Here is a 21,134-nt window from a genome sequence, read left to right as displayed (position 1 = left end):
ACTATCAAGCCAAGATTGGCCACAGCCCTTGAATTGTATATAATTGCACAGGTAGCTATTTTTTCTTCCAAACAAAATGAACAAGTTAGTGCATAGTTCAAACTTCAGCTTAATGGGAGGCTTTCCTTTTATCACTGTCCTTCAGGGATGTCCCAGAAAGAGGCCGTAGTGCTATAGCTGTACACTTTCAGGTGGTGCCTGCATATCATACAGAACCATCTGAATACTAGGCACAAATCTCTTTGTCAGCCAACTGACTATAGGCCGTAACTGTGGGCTGGGAGAGAGGAATGTGTAGAAATGAGAGCCATGACACTTAGATCCTACTGCAAAGCTAAGTTCCTCATGTAACTTACTTGTGCTTCCAGGGCCTGCTCTAGTCCCATCTCATACATGCTACTTCCATTTGATCAAGGAGCATGTTGTGCACACCCGACTATATGCCTTCATGGGTCAGGTAACACCCACCTCAGGATGGGCAGCACAGGTTATGCAGCAACTCGCTGAGCCATGGGTAAGTGTTCAGTCTCTACCAAGACCCAATAGCATGTAAATGTCTCAAGAGGAGAGTAATTATCCACAGAGGATGATAGGACTTTGCTCTAAAACCATCAGAGTCTGTGCTGCGGTTCATACAGAGGGGCCTGCCAAAGGCTTCAAAGAGCATCCCTTTCTGTCATGACACTTCCAGCTCCTCCCACAGCATCCTGGACTTGATGCAGGGCCTTTTCTCCTTCTGGACCCAGTTCAAATGCAGGCCAGAGTCATACACTCTTAGAATAGTTTCCTCCAAAACCTAAGGAAACCCACTAGGCATTGTGCCTCTTTTTGACTGTAGAAGGGACAGAACAAAACACTTATCCTTCACTTGGGAAGAGAGATCTTGATGTGACCCAAAGCATGGGATGATATGGACCCCAGCTTGCAGGGTCCGCGTGTTGTGGCTGTGACAAACAAATTCACACGGACTACAGAAGTCCAGTGGAGAAAAAAGGACAGCATGGCCACTCTCTGAGTGAGAGAGGGCCCTGACCCCTCCCTGGACAGGCTTTTTTTTATTGCTTTTCTGGGTACATTACATTGAGGATGATCCTCATTTACTATGCACAGGTTCGCTGTAGGTGATTACCTTTTTTTCACAGATAATAAAGCAAAGAATGTTGCTAATTACTTCAAAGAGAAGGATGTTTCAGATCAAGGGGAAAAGTGGTTGAACTGGTTATACACTCCATACTGGGGAGATTTAGCACAGATTTTAGGAAGTAACTTTAGACACATGCAGTAAACATTATCTACCTCAATTCAGGATGACGGAGTTTTAGCAAAAGCAAGCCTCAACGCAGCCTAGGTACAATGCAGGCCTGATTCCCCATAGGAGAACCTATCCATGGGTGTGGGTCCTGTGTGCCGACCTCACTCCCCACGGCCTTTCCCCGTAGGGGCTGGGCTACATTTCCCAAACCACGTGGGTAGGTTCCCTATACTGGGATACCTAGACATTTCACTGAAGTGGAAGACCCCTGAATTTTTGTCAGATTTATTTCCTACCCTCTGGCACACAAATGTTACATTAATAAGTCTACGATAGTTTTTAATTCTTGTGCACTAGGTCCAACCAGCATGTTATCATCAATGCGACGGGCTGGTATGATGTCTTATGGAAGAGAAGGGCATTCAAGATCTCTGTGGACTAAATTATCACCTAAGAGTAGGAAGCTGATATAACCCTGAGGTGGGACAATGTTAACCCCATTACAGTTCTCTTAGTGAGCATGTCTCCCAGGTAATAACAGCAGCTGACATTTACAGAGCATTTATCATGCACCCACAGCTGTTCTAAGCACTTGGCATATTAACTAATTTATGTGTCATAATGACTCTTAATATCTTCATCTTGCAGATGGGTTTACAGAGAGGTTAAGTGATTTCTCCTGGATTACTCAATGTTTAATTCTGAGCAACAACATCAAAATAAAGACAAGATATGATGGAGTAGGCAATACTAAGAAAAACTGCACAAAACACCACTTAAACAGCTTTTAGTCATTTATTTCCTTCAACAAGCCAAACAACCACAAGCAAAGCAAGAGGAGACAGCAGGTGGAAGGCACAGCACCATGTGTTCAGGTATTAACTAGTGCCTCTCACTGTTTGGCTGTCACTTATTCCCAGCCAGTAGATCTGGTGGTCTCCGCTCACATTGGTCTGTGCCCCAACCTTTATCAGGGGTAAGAGCTTCCCCATGGTATGCAGTACTCTTCAACATGAAGGCAGCTCTTGAGATCATTGTTCATCATGGCTTGGTGGACTTAATAGATACAAGATTCTACCAGTGAACTTGGATCTGGAGCAGATTAATGAGAAGTATATGGATGAAATAACTATGCCAAGTCTAAGAGAAACATGAAAACTGTGCAAGTTTATGATTGTGTGACTTACAAAGTGTCCATATAATCCCCTTAGGGAAAAACCAACATCATGACACACTCCAGAGTGCTATGTGCTCACCTTTTAAAACCCCTTCCTTGGACATGATTTTTCTGACAACTATTTTGAAAATAAGACACTATTGCAATTCTTGGAGATATAAGAGACTGTATATAATCTTAAATTTTCAGGTGAGAAAACATTTAAACTGGATCTTTCTTTTCTTAAGGTTCCTGTTACATGTAAAATGGTGGATATTTATTCCCTGTCACTACCTTTTTCATGAAGGAAGTTGTGAGAAGACAGCTATCAATAGTGGCTCTGAGTTCCTAGTAACACTATGACATATAAGGGAACAAAACTAACACTGGAGGAGTACTTAGAAAACACTTAGGTCTTTTAATCCTCATGACATGCTACAATAAAATCAGAAGTTTGGAATGACAGAGTTGAAGCATATCTACCAAGATTAGCAAAAAGAGTAATCTTCAGAGATGTGATTCCAGCTCAGGTTTGACTCCACACTTTGCTTTCTTCACTGGGGTATCATGCATTCCTCATGGGACTGTGTTTAGCTGTAAACGATTAGGTAATGATATCTGCTCTTTGTGTTCAGAGCTCAACATTAATCCACATAAACCTAAACCTTATGAATACTTAATGTTAAGTACTTTTACTACTTTCTTCTGGGGGGAAAAAGCAATTTCTAATTGATGGACTGCCATTTCTAGACAGTTTGCTAGTAGTTTCAAGCAATCCAGCCTTTTTATCTTTAGGCAGCAGGTATTTTATTTTACACCAGTAAACAGACACAATAGATGCATTGTAAATCAGGGTGAACATTATTACTTCTCCTGATCTGTAAGTTATTGGCTAGCGGGACCAGATAAGGTAATCCTATGCCTCCCCAAGGCAAGTTACAAACATCTAAGGTTTTATGTTGATTTACCCCCAGTCCTGAGTGCTACTCTGTGCTGTGCATGTATTTAAGACTCAAAACCAGGAGAATGCGTGTTACGGACAAATTTTAGTTGCACTGATGGAGTTCTCCTAACAACACACATTTGTCAATTATGAACAATGACACAAATTTATGAAACAGATGGATAATGTTCAAGTTATAATCTGTAAACCCATATTAGATGACAATCAATGTCACTCATAATACTATGTTCCTTACCTTGTTGTATTTCGATGGTAGTCTTAAATAAATCTATTTATTTACATGGGAATATTAACATTACATTTATGAAGTGGACCCCAAAAATCTAGAATTTTCTTGAGGGTGGGTCCTTTGTAGTACAGGCTTCCCCAGCTAGGTGAGTACCAGCTGGCATTGTTGTGAGAGACTGCATTTGGCTTCAGTGAATTTTTTTGAAGACTCTTTCATAGCATTTGCCCATTTCATGATGAGTGATTTACAAGCACATCTGCCCACACCATGCTGAGTATTTTGCAGTTTTTTTACCAAAAACAGCAAGACCCGTGTCCCACCCTTCCTTTTCACCCAAACTGGTCCCGAGTGACTTTTTGTTTCCCTGGATGAAAAATGTCCTCAAAGGGAAACATTTTGCTGATGTGGAATAGGTGAAACAAAAAGAGCAGAGGCATCAAAATTGATGAGTTCAAAAACTGTTTTGAGCTGTGAAAAAACATCTCAATTGGTTATTGCATCAAATGGAGAGTACTTTGAAGGTAACTAAAGTTTAAACAGGTAAGAATAAATACACCACTTTTAATAAATAAATTCTGTTTTTTCAGGTCCTTCCTCATATTATATTAAAGATAGATAAAACAAGAATTTATCACCTGGTTTAATATTCTTGTGGTAGATTTGTACTTGATCCATCTAAACCTTGTTTTTCCTTAAGACACAGAATCTCCATGTGTTCATACTATTGGAATAATGCTGTTTATCTAACCTTCTACAACGCCTAGTTTGCTATTGAATGGGAGACGTGAAATGGAGGCCTCTTAAAAATTACCCCATGCACTGCAAATCTTTTTTGATGGCAGACAAAAAAGTAGGTTTAGGCAGTGGAAAAAGCAGTTGCTGAAGAATGGCATCTGAAGATGAGTGATGGATAGCAGTGAGGTTTTTATACTTTTGGGACGGGGTGGGTAAGAGAGATGACAGGAGTGGAGAGGGCAGATTAAGCCAGAAAGAATGAAAAAGAAAGGAACATACAATTACTTGAGTCGAACTTAAGGTGAAAATACAAGTACAAAGATAATAGAAAAATTCTAATTTTAATAATTAACATCTATTCAACTACTGATTTGATTTTGCAAAGAGAAATCATAGACACCGAATAGTTCCATAGATTGCTGAAATTTACATAGCTAGTAAATGACTGGGCTTGAATTCGAATTGTTGCAATCGGATCCAGTATTTTCAAAGGGAGTATTACGAAAGCACACAGAGTGAGGAAACTGCAAGAGAGGGGATAGGATATAGAGACCAAGGGGCTAAATGGGGAAGGGGAGAGAAGACTGCATGAAAAGAAGATTACCAATGGGCTAATTATAGTTATGCTTTATTAACGGACACAACGCTTTGCATACGTTGTTAGCTCACTGAATGCTGCTAACAATTCTGTGAAGTACCTAGTATTCCATTTTCCAGACGAGAACACTTGATAAATGAAAAACGACATTTTCTTCTTGCACTGAGTTACACCAGAAGAGCAGGCTTCGGGACAAGGTAAGGAAGACTAAAGGAGACTTGACAGAACGGAGCAGGACAAGGTAAGCAAGCTGAGAGTCAGAAATGCAGAAAAGCTTCCCGTTTACGTAGTGACTGGTTCCAGCTTTCAAATTTTCCCCGCCGGCCGCCCCTTAGCCACAAGACCACGCCCCCTTCTACGGCCTGTCTCCAGAGCTCCCAATGCTTCCCTCCTTCCCTTTGACCACACCCACTTCTCCAAGCATCATTTCCTGTGCGCTGGATGTTAATTGGTCCAGAAGTCGGAAGTGAGGGCGGGCGGAGCGGCCGTTGCCGCAGTGACAGTGCTGGGGGAGTCCGAAGATGGCGGCGTCGCGTCGCTCTCAGCATCATCACCACCATCATCAACAACAGCTCCAGCCCGCCCCAGGGGCTTCGGCGCCGCCGCCACCACCTCCCCCACCACTCAGCCCCGGCCTGGCCCCCGGGACCACCCCAGCCTCCCCCACAGCGGGTGGCCTGGCCCCCTTTACCTCCCCGCGGCACGGCCTGGCGCTGCCGGAGGGGGATGGCAGTCGGGATCCGCCCGATAGGCCCCGATCCCCGGACCCGGTTGACAGTGCCAGCTGTTGCAATACCACCAGCACAATCTGTACCGTCGCCGCCGCTCCCGTAGCCCCGGCGGCCTCTCCATCAGCTGTCGGGGTCCCTCCCAACCCAGCCGGTGGTGGCAATAACAATTCACCGTCGTCCTCTTCTTCCCCGACTTCTTCCTCATCTTCTTCTCCGTCCTCCCCTGGATCGAGCTTGGCGGAGAGCCCCGAGGCAGCCGGAGTTAGCACCACAGCAACAGTGGGGCCTGGGGCACCGGGACCTGGGCCGGGGGTCCCAGCAGTGAGCGGGGCCCTACGGGAACTGTTGGAGGCCTGTCGCAATGGGGACGTGTCCCGGGTAAAGAGGCTGGTGGACGCAGCAAACGTGAATGCTAAGGACATGGCTGGCCGGAAATCTTCCCCCCTGCACTTCGCTGCAGGTCAGAGACTTTTGAGTTGCTTTTTAAGGGTTTTGGTGTTGGGGACTGGGCTCTGGGTCAGGAAGGAAAACAAGTTATTTTGATAGAACAAAATGGGGGCGTGGTTATGGTTCTTTAACACCTCACCGGAAGACTAGATAGAGGTTCCTTTCATTGATAGTGTCTGGGTGACGGGGGCGTGGTAGGGGAACGTGGGAATCCATTCTTTTTGGTGTTTGCACAGTGTTATTTGTAACTCTTTCCCTAATCCCCTTAGAGGTAGTCTTTGGGTGTATACGTAAACATTTTAAGTTCTGAGTGTGTAGGAATAAAGTTAGATTTGGGCAGCGTTACAGTAGTTTTGTCATGTGTTTGCTAGTTTATTTCGTTTTTAAAACAAAAGTATTTCCCCTGAGTACTAGAACAAAGGAAGTTGAATGTAACTCAACAAGTGTTTAAGGACCTGTCATAGCCTTAGTAAGCCAGTGAAAAACAAAAATTAAGTTTATGAAACTTCCCTTTTCTCAAGTTTACATACAGTCTGGGTGGATCCAAATATCGTTATTTAAAACAACTGGAGAAGAATATTTCAATGCATTATGTGATAACAAGAAATACAGGCTTTGAAGTTCTGGACACTGCTCTTTGTTAGTTGTCTAACATAGACAGTTTAGATCATCTCATTGCCTCCGTTTTCTCATGGCGAAAATTACATGCAAAGGTCGTGTGGGTAATTAGTGAGAAGCATTTGGCACATAAATTCTGCAAAAAAAGTGCTAATTCCTAAACCTTTCCAAAAGACCTTTTGGAAATTCCAAAAAGACCTTTTGTCTTTTGTCCTTTTTTCTTTTTGCACTAATTGACTATTTTCTTTTAAAAACTTACAGTAAAAACACTTTATATTTTTATAAAATACAGAAAACAAAGGACATACTCGGACATACTCCCACTGCCTTGATAGCTGCCTAAATATTGACATATTTAAAAAGTTGTAATACATCAGGAATATTACGTTAGAAATGTACATGTTATATGTTCATTATACAGTTTATACAGGACAAAAATATACAAAATTAAAAAACACCATACACACACCTCAAAGATGATAAGTCAAAGATGCCCTCTGTTAAGTTTCTTGATGTGTGTGTGATATGTATCAGGCCTTCAGTTTATTCTTGTAATGGTAAAACATTTAAGAACTTAACGATATGTATTATTTAAATTTACCACAACTTGAATGATATTATTGTCATTTAACAGATGACAACAGTGAATTATATGTACTGTTTAAATCAGTCCAAATTCAAGAAATAGTGTAACTGGTTTGAACTCCAAACAGTTTGATTTTAGAGCTTGTGAAATCAAGATTAAACTACTATAACCTATTCCCGAGTTAATGTCGCTTTTAGTTTTTATATCTGTGATGAAGAGTTTTTTCTTTCCCAGTTTCGGGGGAAGTAATTGGGACACGTGTTTTAAGAGTACATTCATGTGTTTTTATTGCAGCCTATACTTAGAAACATTTTACATTGTCACACACACAAACTGAACCAAAAGTTTCAGGAAACATTACTTTTTTTACTACCTGTGCTGTATTCTGATATTTTATATCCTATTCCATTTTATTTTTTACAAATGCTGTTTGTGATTCATCACCTGGCCCTGATCAACAATGCGAGAAACACAGGAAATCTTTGTTAGATTACTGGATCCATTCTTGACAAGTAGACTACTATTCGGAAAGTAATGAGTTGAATCATAAATGCGCTATCATCTAACTAGACATTTCCTCAAGGATATTGCTTATTTTAGCTGAAATAGCATCTTTTTTTAGGCCAAATGAAAGGTCTATGACTGATGTTATAAATTAACGAAGGTTGTTTATTTTTGCGTACTTTATTCCAAATTTGACTATTTTAACATATTGTTTCACACATCTTGCAACTCCTCAGAATACTACTTTGTAAGTAATCACAGATGATCATTTATTTGTGATAATGAATTTATGTAGGATTAGCCACACATAGAGTTTATCTCCCCCATCACTTCTTTTGTTTGCCATAGTAGTTAACTTTGTATTGTTTTGGAGTTTTATGTATACCCAGATAAGCAATGAAGACAAGCTAGAGTCTTGTAATTTTTGTTGTAATTATGAGAACCTAACTTTGAACTGGTTTTTACAGGAAAAAAAATGGTTCAGTTGTGGAAAACGGACAACAAAAACAGTAAATCTCTCCATGGTATAAAAACAACACCCTGTAGTGAGTTTACCATACTTCATGTTTGTGGGCACAGCGTTGAAACTTTGTAAAATCTAGTCGTCTCCATCATGTATAGGCTGAGTAGTTAAAAATCATTCTCAGTTGGCTGTTAGTTGATTCCAATGCCAGTCTTTGAATTGTCTTGGAATAGCTGTTTTAAAGATGGAAATTGGTACAGTCCCTTGTATGGAAAAGTTTAAAATCTGTACTTCATTTTTTCACAAATGTTTTATTACTTATTATAGGTTAGGTGTTAGGCACCGACACAATTTTGAAATGGCGAATAGTCCATACCCTTATGGAGCTTGGAGTCTACGGGGGGAAGTAAACAAGAACAGTAACAAACCCCACCCCACAAAGTGTGCAACCTAAAGTCACCTAAAGTTATAGGAAGAGTACATTGTACTCTCTGTTCAGCAGATAATAGGGACTCTTGATCTGGTTTTAGAGCGTAAGGAAGTCTCTCTAGATAGAGATTGTGAAGCTGGGACTTAAAAGATGAGTCCAAGGTGGCTAGACATAGAAAATTGGAAGGAAGAATTAATGTTAATTCTTTTTTAAAAATTTTTTTTATTTAGTTATTTTTCAAGTACAGTTTTTTGTCTGTTTCTCCCATCCCAGCCTCCCCTGCCCCTTGCTCCCCACCTCCCTCCCTAATGTTAATTCTTGCCTAATGTTAATTAATGCCTTTTTTCTATTTTAAAATGAGTTTATAGTTCTATAGAATGAAATGAAACCATTTTTAAAGATCTCAGAAATGATGTGAAGTCGTATTTAAACCCTTATGACTTTTTAAAAATATTACCATAAGAGTAACCAAAATTCTTTCCAGCAGCACAATTAAGAATCCTTTCTATTCCATTTTGGAATGTGATAATTATTTGTTTAACATACGGCTTAGAGACAGTGTTATTAATGGAATTACCCTATCCACATTTAGAAACACAATCTTCGGTTTCCATTGTTGATAAGTTCTCAAAATACTATTTATAACGCCTTCTTACAGAGGGCTCTATCCAAATGAGCCAGTCTTACATTGTTGTCAAGAGTTTATGTAAGACTTTCTCTTCTGCAGATAAGATCCTTGACCCTGGTTTTCTATTGTTCAGAGGACAACAGTCCAAACTTTATAAATAGTATCAATTTGGAGCAATGATATCTTCTTAGTTTAGTGCCTAGTAGTGACATACTTTTGTTAAAGGACTCTGATGAGGTCTCTTTTTAAAGAAAAGTTTAGGTGAGGTCTTACTCAAAAAAGCTTTTAACTAGCATTAAATTCTGGGATTTCATAGTATTTACTTTAAATTGAATATATTTTGAAATAGGCTTCCTGGTAGTTCATTAACAGATGACTTGGATTAGGATGTGTAATGTGAGATGTTTCAGTATCAAAACCAGCAAAGTATATGGGGCAGGTTTATGCTTTCTTTTAATTTGGGGAGACATCTACAGCAACACATTTAACCACAGAGATGACGGCACCCGACTTACTCCTGCCTCTCCTGATTTTTCAGCCTGACCCTGCTTGCCTTTTTTCCTTATCACTGTACAAGTGTAGTTTCTACTAAAAAAAACAAAAACAAAAACCCACAGGGTGTCCTCTAAACCATGGCACATACGTGTGTAGGAAAAGGAGTCAGAGCGCCCAGTCCTCTGGTGGGAGGGAATCTTTTTGTCCTTTTCGTCATCTGGCAAGGTCCTTGCTTCTACTTTTGAGCCAAAGTCCTGCCTCAGGATTTAAGATGAGTCTAATTTGGTAATAGAAGAAAAGGAACTAGTTTCATAAATATCTTCCCAGGCTTAAAATTGTTGGCTATAGCTTGGATTTCTGTTACTTAGTGTTTTTGTAAAACCCACAGTTTTCCTCAGGTAGCACTCAGCAAACTGGTACTAAAGAGAATGTCCACATTCTGATAAAGGACAGCCATGAAAAACTTGAAGCTGACATATTTAATGGTGAATATTGAACATTTTCCCCTTAATGGCTAGAAAATTAATGCTGTGTACTCTAAGCCACTTTTGTTCAACCCTGTCAAGAAAAAGAAATACAAGGCACAAGTGTCTATTTGCAGATCACATGATTCTTTAATGAAAATCCTAAAGAATCTACAAAAGAGCTAATTAGTTCTATGGGTTTAATATTGAAGTTAATCATACAGCAAACATTTGAAGAATAAAAATTTTCAAAATCTTTTATAATATATCAATACACATTTTTAAAAATTAGGAATAACAAATGTCATGAAAGACCCCTACACTACAAATACAAAAAAAAAAAAAAGAAAAGAAAGAAAAAGAAGCCTATCCCCATTCATTTTCACAGCCAGAAGTTATATGGGGACTTCTCTTCCTGGCACTGGACCCGTGCACTGGGGGACCTGATGTTGGGTTGGGACCCCTTGCTCCTTGGGGTAACTGCCACCAAGATATCCCTCCCAACTTCTACCCAGCGCACATGGGTGTGGGGACCAGCCTGGTCTGTGTCTCTGCCCCTCCTACCAGTCTCAGTGTGGCTTATTTAATTCCTTAGTTGTAGGACTTTCATTCAGCCAGATTTCAGGTGGTTCTGAATGATGGTTGTTCTGAGTTTAGTTGTAAAATAATTTCGACGTGGTTGTGGGAGGAGGCAAGTACTGCGGTTGCCTGCACTGCCATCTTCAGCCATCTGGACCGGAAGTCACTTGGGAAGTGCTCTTGAAAAGAGTAAGTATTCAGCAGTTGTTGGTTATAGTGTAAATAAATCAAAGCAGTTGATACTGTTGGTCAGATCACATACTTTCTTTATGTCTTATATCTTATATTTTTGTGTATATATATTTCTTATTCCTTACATTCGTTTACTTTCAACCTGTCTGTGTCTTCATATTTAAAGTATGTTATAGGCAGTATATATTCAGATGTTGCTTTTCTTTTTTTAAATATATTTTATTGATTATGCCATTACAGTTTTTCTATTTCCCCCTTCATTCCCCTCCACCTGCACACCCCTCCCTCACCATTCCCCCCCTTTAGTTTATGACCACATGTCTCAAGTTCTTTAGATTCTATGTTTTCCCTACTATTCTTGCCCTCCCCCCCATCTATTTTCTATCTACCGTCTATGCTACTTATTTTTGGTACCTTCTCCCCCCTCCCTGTTGCTAACCGTCCATGTGATCTTCATTTCTATGGTTCTGCTCCTGATCTAGCTGTCCTCTTAGTTTGCTTTTGTTTTAGGTGTGGTTGTTAATAACTGTGAGTTTGCTGTCCTTTCACTGTTCATCTTTTTTATCTTCTTTTTCTTAGATAAGTCCCTTTAACATTTTATATAATAAGGGCTTGGTGATGATGAACTCCTTGAATTTGATCTTATCTGAGAAACCCTTTTTCTGCCCTTCCATTCTAAATGAAAGATTTGCTGGATAGAGCAATCTTGGATGTAGATCTTTGGATTTCATGACTTGGAATACCTCTTTCCAGCCCCTTGTTGCCTGTAGGGTCTCTTTTGAGAAATCAGCTGACAGTCTGATGGGAACTCCTTTGTAGGTGACTATCCCCTTATCTCTTGCTACTTCTAGAATTCTCTCTTTCATTTTAATATTGGCTAATGTAATTATGATGTGCCTTGGTGTGTTCCTTCTTGGGTCCAACTTCTTTGGGACTCTCTGAGCTTCCTGGATTTCCTGGAAGTCTATTTTCTTTGCCAGATTAGGGAAATTCTCTTTTATTATTTGTTCAAATAAGTTTTGCACTCTTGGCTGTTCCTCTTCCCCTTCTGGTATCCCTATAATTCGAATGTTGGAGCACTTAAAGATGTCCTGGAGGTTCCTAAGCCTCTCCTCATGTTTTTGAATTCTTGTTTCTTCATCCTTTTCTGTTTGGTCATGTTTTTCCTTCCTTCTGGTCCACTCCTTTGATTTGAGTCCCAGTTTCCTTTCCTTTACTATTGGTTTCCTGTGCATTTCCATTCATTTCAATTAGTTTAGCCTTCATATGTTCCTCTAATTTGTGACTATAATCAACCAGTTCTGTGAACATCCTGATCACCAGTGTTTTGAACTGTGCATCTGAAAGTTTGGCTATTTCTTCATCGCTTAGATTTATGGGCTCTGGGGCTCTGAGTTGTTCTTGTGCCATGTTTTGATCTGTTCTTGCCTGTTAGGTATGAGGAGCAGAGCCTTAGTTGTTTACTAGGGTGGGGCCACCCAGGTCGCTGGTTTGTGACGTATGTGGGGGCGGGGTCAGAGAGGGACTATAGTAGTGCCCTCTTCCGCTTCCTGCTGCTGGTCCGTCTCACTCGCTCCTTCACCGGTTTACGGTTTATCTGCCGGAGAATGTGTGACCCAGGTCAGTCCTCAGTGGGTCTACCACCTTGCGCCCTCAGTGAGTCTGCCCCTTGCTACTCCACACCTGGGATCCACCCACAGCTGCCGGGGTGCCTGGGTCGTGCGCCCAGGTTGGTCCAGTAGATCTTTTCCTGCCCGACCCGCTCTGCTGCTGGCTCTGCCCCTCTTACTGGTTTGGCTGAAGGGTTGGTTGTTGTCAGACTTCCATATAGTTCAATTTTCTGTAGTTTGGCTGCGTTTTTGTTGCTAAAATTTTGTTGTTTTTAAACTTGGTTGTGTGAGAAGGCACAGTGCTTCCACCTATGCCTCCATCTTGGCGGAAGTCCCCTCTAGCTTTTCTGATAATCAATCTCTTTTCATATAACCCATTAACTTACATTGATAACCTCAAATTCCAATTCAGGGTTTTTACTTAATGTTTTCAATATTATATCTGTACACCATTTCTCTCATATCTAGATTTCTGGTTCTCAAGGGCCTAGAGGATTTTAGAATCAGAATATTATGTAATTACTCATTTGCTTTATGCACAAATGATCTCAGAATGGTAATACAGACATTAAAATGATTACTGAAATGGTAAAAATGTTTTACACATGCCATACTCCTTTTTGCTTCATTATTCTTGCTCAGTTAGAGGACGTAGCTATTACATGCTTTCTCCTACAAATCTCATTGGGTTTTAGTTCTACAAATATATGTGTGGTAGATAGTCCCCAAACATGGCTACCACATACTCCTTCTGTGTGTGCATACTATACCACTTCGCAGCAGGTGGGTCTTATTTCTCTCCCTTGTATTTGAGTTGGTCTTGTGATTTGCTAGGCTGATAGGAATATGGCAAAAGTTATGCTGTGTAACACCCGAACCTTGAGAGATCCAAAACACTCACTGTCATTGGGAACTCTCTCTTTTGGAATCCAGCCACCATGCTTTGAGAAAGATTGTGGGGTAAGAGGTGAGGCTGGTCAACAGTCCACAGTGATGCTCTCAGCCAGTGCCCACTGCCTGCTGAGTGAGTGAACCACCCTAGATACTCAGCGTCATCAAGCACCAGATGCCTGAATTCAGTTAATGCACGGTACCACCAGCAATAAAAGTGCTTGTTACTTTAAGCCACTAAAATTTGGAATGGTTTGTTATACAGCAATGGATACCTGAAATCATTAACTATTTCTGTTGCTAATACCACTATTCCTTATACTGATGTCTCTAATTTTGATAGTCTGTCACTTGATCTTTAGACTTTCTCAGGATTATGTCCTGGAAACAGTATTTCCTGAAAGTTTTTCAGTGTCACTCAGTTCCCTTATTTTTGGAAGTCAGTTTGGCTGAATGTAAAACCTTTGGTGCTCATATTTTTTCCTGAGTATTTAAAAAGTTACTCCATTTTAGTAAAAAGTGTAAATATTGAAAGTCTAATTGTTATCTCATTTTCTTTCTCTTGGTCTTTTCCTGGTTGTCCAAAGGATTCCTTTTCCTCTTTCATTAAAAGTCCAAGTATTCTGATAGTTTAGTTTAGGTTTATTTTCTCAGGTAATATGATGTGCTATTTTCTTTACATACGAGAGTAGTTTCAGATCTTTTATTTTAGAAGTTTTCTTGAATTAGAGTTCTTAGTATTCATCATTTTTCCTTGGTTTTATGTATCTTGAAAACTTGCCTGTCTTCTAAATTTGTTCCTTGCTTTTTCTTTGTGATAACAGATATGTAACATAGAGTTTAGCCATTTTTAAGTGTATACGTCAGTGCCATTAAGTGCGTCCACAGTGCCATGCAGCCATCATTGCTGCCCTTTTTCACAACTTTTCACCATCCCAAGTAGAAAGTCTGTACCCATTTAAATAATTACTGCCCGTTCTCCTCTCCCCCGCCCCCAGCCTCTAATAACTGGCACTTAACTCTTGAAACCTTGAAAAAAATATGTGTATTCAGTTACTTTTGCTTTTTAAAAAATTTCTTCTTTTACCTTCTATTTCTCTTACCATAGGAGTTGGGAAATTTTTTCTGTAAATGGCCGGACAATAAATATTTCAGGCTTCGTGCCCTGTATGACCAAGAACTCCACTGTGCTTTTGTACCATGAAGATGTCAATTGGTTGTGTTCCAATAAAACTTTATTTGTAAAAACAGGTGATGGTCACATTTGGTATATGGCTTGTAGTTTGCTAATCCCTGTCATAATGCATTACCTGTGGTATTTTTTTTCACTTTTGTTTTCCTTCTTTAGTCTTTCATTCTGAAATGAGTTTTTCTTTTATTTGTAATTACTTCCTGAGTTCTACCATCTTATTTCTAATTCAGGTATATGCTATTTTTCATAACTTGTATCATTTTTCATATTGTCTTTTAGCTAGTTTTGAAATAGTAAATTGTAATTCTCTCTGTTTTGTGGACATTTTCTTCTATTATATATTGTCTGTTGGGTTCCAGTTCTGCTCAAATTCTCATAAGAACACTGCATGGCATTTGACCTCAATATTTTTCCATTGCTCATTTTTATAGAAATTAATTGCTAAATAATTTCTGGGATAAAAATTGAGGTCTGAGATGTTGATGGTAACTCTGCTCGTCCTACCTTCTGATGTTGGACGTGCAGCTCTGACCTAGAATAGACGAAGTCTCTCAGTGAGGGTTGCAGGGTCATCTCTTAACAGTAGTCTGTCACTATTCATATCTCAGTTTATGTTAGCCTCTGTGCACTTTCAAGGGCACCTTAATCAAACGTTCTGTTAGGGACATTTTACAGATAAGATGATTTCCTCACAGCCTTGTACATAGAAGTCTTTTTTTCTTTTTCTTTTTCTTTTTTTTTTTTTAACAAGTTTAGTCTGGTCACCTGCTTTCTTTTCTCTCTGGGGCATTTCCTTCCTTTCAGACCTGAGGTGATTCTTTGGCAGTTAGAAGGCCAAAGAAATACATCTAGGGGATAGAAGCCATATCATAGAGGGTGAAATTGTGAGCATAAGTATGTTGAAAAATGGAATCTTAAGCCTACAGCCCAGGAGAAGAAAACAGTGTAAATAATGCTAAGAAAATGTATTTCATTGTATTGTTGGGTTTTGGAAAGTAGTAAACATCATGAGTCTGGGGATGAAATGCTGGACAACGCACTAGAGTGGCTTGTTTTTAAGTGTATGTAGCAGCCTGCTTTGCTTCGTGGACAAAGAAATGGTTTGGCTGATTGTACAATACGCAGTAGATAAATGAAGACATGAGTGCCTCTTAAATTCCCATTTCCCCCCTATTTCAAGGTCCTTGAAATTACTTTGGGCTGTGTTTATTATTGTGGTAGAAACTCAGGAAAGTTAGGGGGACCTAATGACTTGCATCATCAGTGTAGATCATAATAAGAATTCAGTAGGGTTTTTTTTATATCTGCCAAAGCCTGGGTGCATCATTTGATTTCAGGTAATTGATGCAAGTTCTGAGTGTTTTGTTTTTGTATGCCTACTGGGTTTTCCTTTAAGGCTTCATCAGCTAAGACTGCTTTTCCTAACTGCAAGTTGCTGGGTTCTTTGTCAAGTGGAAGCTGTTTTGCTTGTTTGTTCAGGTATCTGTGTGTAGATGAACCAGCAGCGTGAGCTTCAACACTTTTTCTTTTGAGGCAGTTTTCTCAAAAAACTATTTTCTGTGTCAGCTCCCTATTCAATTTAGACTAGCAATTTTTTAAAATTGCAAAGTAAGGGGGAGATAAAGTGATGTAAAATTTCTCTTCCCTCTTGCGTTTTTGACTGAACAAACTAAACTAATGGTTAGTGACAGCTGTTTGTTGGTTTCTTGGAACTTGCAACAGTTTTTTGCCCTGTGATAGATTGCGAAAGAAAGTAAAGAGATATTTGGTGGTTAGCAGATGGTTTTTATTAACTATAAACTAAAAAAAAAAGTTTTGAATTTACTGATTGACCAAAAATTCTTGAAGCTGAAGCCCCCTGTATCATCAAGTACAGTTTAAAAATAACCTAAACCTCTTGATGCTTAGCTAATGCCCAGTTATAATGCTTTTGAAAGCCTAGAATATGTGTGTGTATAACTAGACACTGAAAAGATGGCTTCATTCTGATATGTTACCAGCCATGAAAAGCGTTTTGATATTCTCATCCATCTTATTTAATAAGATGTGCGGTTCTTCATGTCTAGAAGCTCAGGTTGTTCTCACGTTGACTGTGGAAATTTGTTATTTTAGAAAGAAATAACATGGGATTGTGGTTAATGAACACAATTAACTCTTTTTTTCTAATGTTTTAAGAAGTGATGCTGACCTATGCTTTACAACATCATTGAGGGAAATTATTCTCATTTGGGGAAAAAACTTTTGGGCTAATTAAAAAACTTATAGCAAGCTATCAAAAACTTGGCCATCCCTCTCCCCACCCACACACATGCAAAAAAAAAAAATCTGCAAAGATTTAACAGTAGGAAAGTGTAACTATTGCCCTATTGGAATTTTTTGAAAGCTGGTAAAACCGAGACATGTAGTAAGATTCAGTATTTAATTCAGTGAATTTTTTATAGTATGTGCTCTAGAAATATTTGAGTAAGTGGAACTTTGTATGTTCTGATTTCTGATCTTCCGACTTTCTCGAATGTGTAAATAATCTTCCATATTAGCCAGCCCTTTGACATTAAAGTGCTTTCACTGCTCCATTGGCTTATATGTGAATGAACTTCACATATGATAGTATTACTAAATGAGTGTAAAAACTGACAAAAACAGCAAGACCTGCCTTAGAGTGTTTTCCCTATAATTTTATTTTATCCTGCCAGCAACCATATGAGATATGAGTATGAGATATTTTAAGGGTGAAGAAACTGGGACTTACATATCAGTGTCTTGTCCAAGGTCACATAGCTGTTAAGTAGTGGAGGCAGGTTTAAACCCATTGATGGCTGTCCGAAAATCATTTGGCCCATGCTAGTCTAACAGAAAGATGATAGCAATGAGAGATAATTTTGAATCATTTTTTAACTTGATAGTTACTGCTTTCTCACATTTGTTTTCTGAAAATAAAAGTAAAAAAGTAAGTTTTGCAAAGTACAGTAAAAGCAGGTTTACTTTTACCTGCTTTTACCACCATCTCACTACCCCAAGGCAGGCAGGTCACAGAGTGTTTTTGACACTTCTCCCCTGGCAGTTACTGGCATGTTGGGCTTTGATCTTTTGATCAGTTGCTTCATAACCATCCAGTGTGATTGAGAGTAATCTGTCTTTGAGAACCTCATAATTTAGTGGAAGAGGACATTTTGGCAACTCCTTTTTTTTTAAAGACTACTTAAAATTGTTAGCAATATTGAAGATAAAATGCTGTGTGTTTTGATTCATGCAACCAGTCAAGAAAAAAGAATTCTAGTAATAAATAAAACAGAGTCACAGCAATTTGAAAATACATAATGTCCTGACTTGACCCTGAAAAATAGTTAAGCTGGTAAATTCTGTGTTACAAATATGTTACCACAATTAAAAATTTTTAAATGGGGGGGGGGCCTGTCATTGTAAGCATTTTGGTTTTCCTATTGTCCCAGAAAGAACTCAGTTCTTAATATTACCAACATGAAATGGGAAATAGCTTATTCAGTGGAGTGAATCTTTGTGGTATGTTGAAGATACCCTTTCATCTCTTCTGTTAATTCATATTTCTGAGAGTAAATGTGATCCTTCATTGGCAGTATGAAACCAAGTATTAATAGAGTTTTTATAGAAATTGAAAGGAATTTATGCAACTTGCTTAATTAGTAGTCACTAGGACAATTCCAGTGTGTTTCTCTCCTTTGGTCTGTTTCTTAGGAATCTGGCTTAAACCCTAATATTTTATAGTAGTTAAGTAACAGCTCATTAAATCTAAGTACTATAAGCACCAAGAAGATGAGAATTACTTCCTGTTCCTGAGAAAGTTTGTAGTTAAAATTGAGTGGTTCTCAAGTTTGTCAGACTCTGAACTCTTTTACACTCTTAGAAATAATTGATAGAACTTTTTTGTTTATGTGGATTATGTCTATGGAGATTTATCATGTTAGGAATTAAAACTGAGAAATTAAAATTTAACGATAATAAACTCTGTGTCAGGAGATGGTTCTTGGTGCCAGTTTAACACCAACAGTAATCCCCAGTTTGGGGTGAAGTGAAGAAGGAAACTATTCAGTGCACACAGCTCATGTGATCCAGCACAGCTGTGAGAACAGCTTAACAGTGTTACAGCTCAATTAAGACACAGCATGGCTATAGAATAGCATGGCTGCAAGGTGGCTTTCTGGAGGGGCGAGGCCCCTTTCTGGCTTGACAGCTCTGCTGTGGTCTGCTCCACCTTCTTTGCTCTGTCCTATGCCAGTCTGCTCCATTGACTGGTCCAGTGAGATATGTTTGGTTGTTTCAACCTTTGATTTTCCAGTTCCAGCCAGGGATGCACAGTCTTTGGTGAAAAGGGAAAGTGTGCTCTTGCCAGAGAGGAGCTGATTTATATTGGCAGAGGTCCCCAACCCCAGTCTCTGATTGGTCCATCCTCATGCAAATGAGGACTCTAAATCCTTGCAGTATGATTGGTCCAAAAAGCACTGCCCTGATTGGTCAGGATGGAGCTGCTTTGCTTGTTTGGTAAAATTGCTGATGAGGATGTAGCTGTGTAGCTCTGATTGGATGGGAAAAGCCTCAATCCTAATGGTTGAAATACAATTCCAGGAATTCCTTATTAAGGGATTGCTTAACTGGCAGGGACTTAGTGCAGGCAGGCAGTTCAGTGTGGGAGGCAAGAAGTTCACTGCAGGCTTCTCCCTGAAGCATGGCTTGTGTGAGAGGCCCCTGTTCATAACTGACTGCTAGGCTCTCTTTTTAAAATTTGACCTCAGTTAGCTACCAGGAGTCCTTCTTGGTATGTATCTTCTTTCTTAGAGTCAACATGTGTTAGAGGTGCATCATACTTTTAATGAAAAGTATTTTCTAAAACAAAGATTAATGAAAAGGGGTATTTTACACTTTGTAAGTCACTGTAATGTCTCTGACATAATAGCACAGGTGAATTTTCATTGCTTCTGCATGCCATTTGTTGTACTTTATTATTTATTTGAATTGATGTGTATGAAGATAATTCTGCTTTAAATCCTGGATAACTATGTAGTTGGAAAGTGAAGAAATCTTTTCATAGCATTTTGAGATAACCTTAGATTTGTTTTCTTTGATGCTACACCTAAAGTTGATAAATAGCATTTTCCTAAAGGTTAGCTGCAGTATGGACTTAGAAGCCATATCAATAAATTTTTCATACTCTGTTATGCTAAAATTTATTGGCCTGTCTTGCACAAATCGATCTTATACCTATAAGCATGTTTTGGTCATTTCAAAAATATTAGTTCGCTGAGTTCTGCGTATCTTCCAAATGTTGACAGTTTTATATAATAAACACATTTGTTAATATCATCACCAGTCTTATCGCAAAAGTATTTAAGTATTGGGAAATTGCGAAGCTCATAGTGGCAGATGCCATTTTTAAAAATTCTCATTTTTATTTGAAAGCTCAAAATTTGTCGTTAGGAACAAATGTTATCTGCTGTTTTCCTTGAGGTTACTGGCTCACTTTGTTTGTTCTCGAAAAATGTCTGCCAAATACGCAGATCAAACTGAGCTCCAACAAGTGCGTATGTTTTGTTCTTCAAGACAACCCTATTTGGTGCATAGTAGAAGTGGTTAGTGTGTATTTCTCATTTTGCTACAAAAATATTAAAGAGATACGTACTCAGGGGTTGGCATTTAGTAACACTAATAATATTTACATTTTTATGAAGGATGTTCTGAAGTGAAACTGGAGGCTTTTTTTTTTTTTTTAACTGTGAGAACCTGGTGTCGAGTACAATGACTCATACTGTAGTTGGGTGCCACTGTGTTGGTTCAGGCCACGTTTTATTACCTTTGCTTTTGTGTCATCAGGAACACCACGCACACATTTTCCAGATGATCAACATGTGATATAAAAGCAGGCATTGTCTTGACAGTGAAAAAGGCAAAATCATCTTAATATTGTTATATAAGTAGTTTTGACTTTAGAGCTCCACACTTTGGAGGCTGTAGGGCTAATACACGTGGTTCTTAATTTAGTTAGCATTCTTTTGAGAATCTATAAAAGGTATAGACATTTTCAGAAAGATATACTGAAACACCAAATTTTACATGTAATTTTCAGATGATTACAGACTTTCAGAAGCATGGGAGCTTTCAAACAGGCTGGTAGGCCACTCCCCCCAAATTTCTCATTCTGTCGTTCTGGAATAGAGTCTGAGAATTGGTGTTTTTAACAAGTTTCATTTGAGAGCAGTGATTCTTAACCTAGTCTAATTAGATCCAATCCCACAGGTTAGGGGTAGGGCTTTTATTTATTTTTTTAAATCAGTCCATTAGCTGCTTTTTAGAGAAAGGAGAACGGAGGGAGAAAGAGAGGGAGAAAAACATCAATGTGTGA

The 21,134-nt window shown here is 39.0% G+C and overlaps 1 protein-coding gene across 1 annotated transcript in view; it reads left to right on the top strand.

Moving 5' to 3' along the window:
• The first annotated feature begins 5,404 nt into the window (after positions 1-5,404).
• The window catches only part of TNKS (tankyrase), a 172,572-nt gene continuing 156,842 nt past the window's right edge, over positions 5,405-21,134 (top strand). Inside the window, exon 1 of the mRNA XM_037128794.2 lies at positions 5,405-6,125. Coding sequence (XP_036984689.2) covers positions 5,456-6,125 — 670 coding nt within the window. The 5' untranslated portion in view covers positions 5,405-5,455. The remainder of the gene's footprint in view (positions 6,126-21,134) is intronic.

This window comes from Artibeus jamaicensis, unplaced genomic scaffold (assembly GCF_021234435.1).
Source record: "Artibeus jamaicensis isolate MK-2021 breed Jamaican fruit bat unplaced genomic scaffold, CSHL_Jam_final scaffold_833, whole genome shotgun sequence".
NCBI lineage: Eukaryota > Metazoa > Chordata > Mammalia > Chiroptera > Phyllostomidae > Artibeus > Artibeus jamaicensis.
Note: the sequence above shows the minus strand (reverse complement) of the source record. Positions and strands in the feature narration are given on the sequence as shown.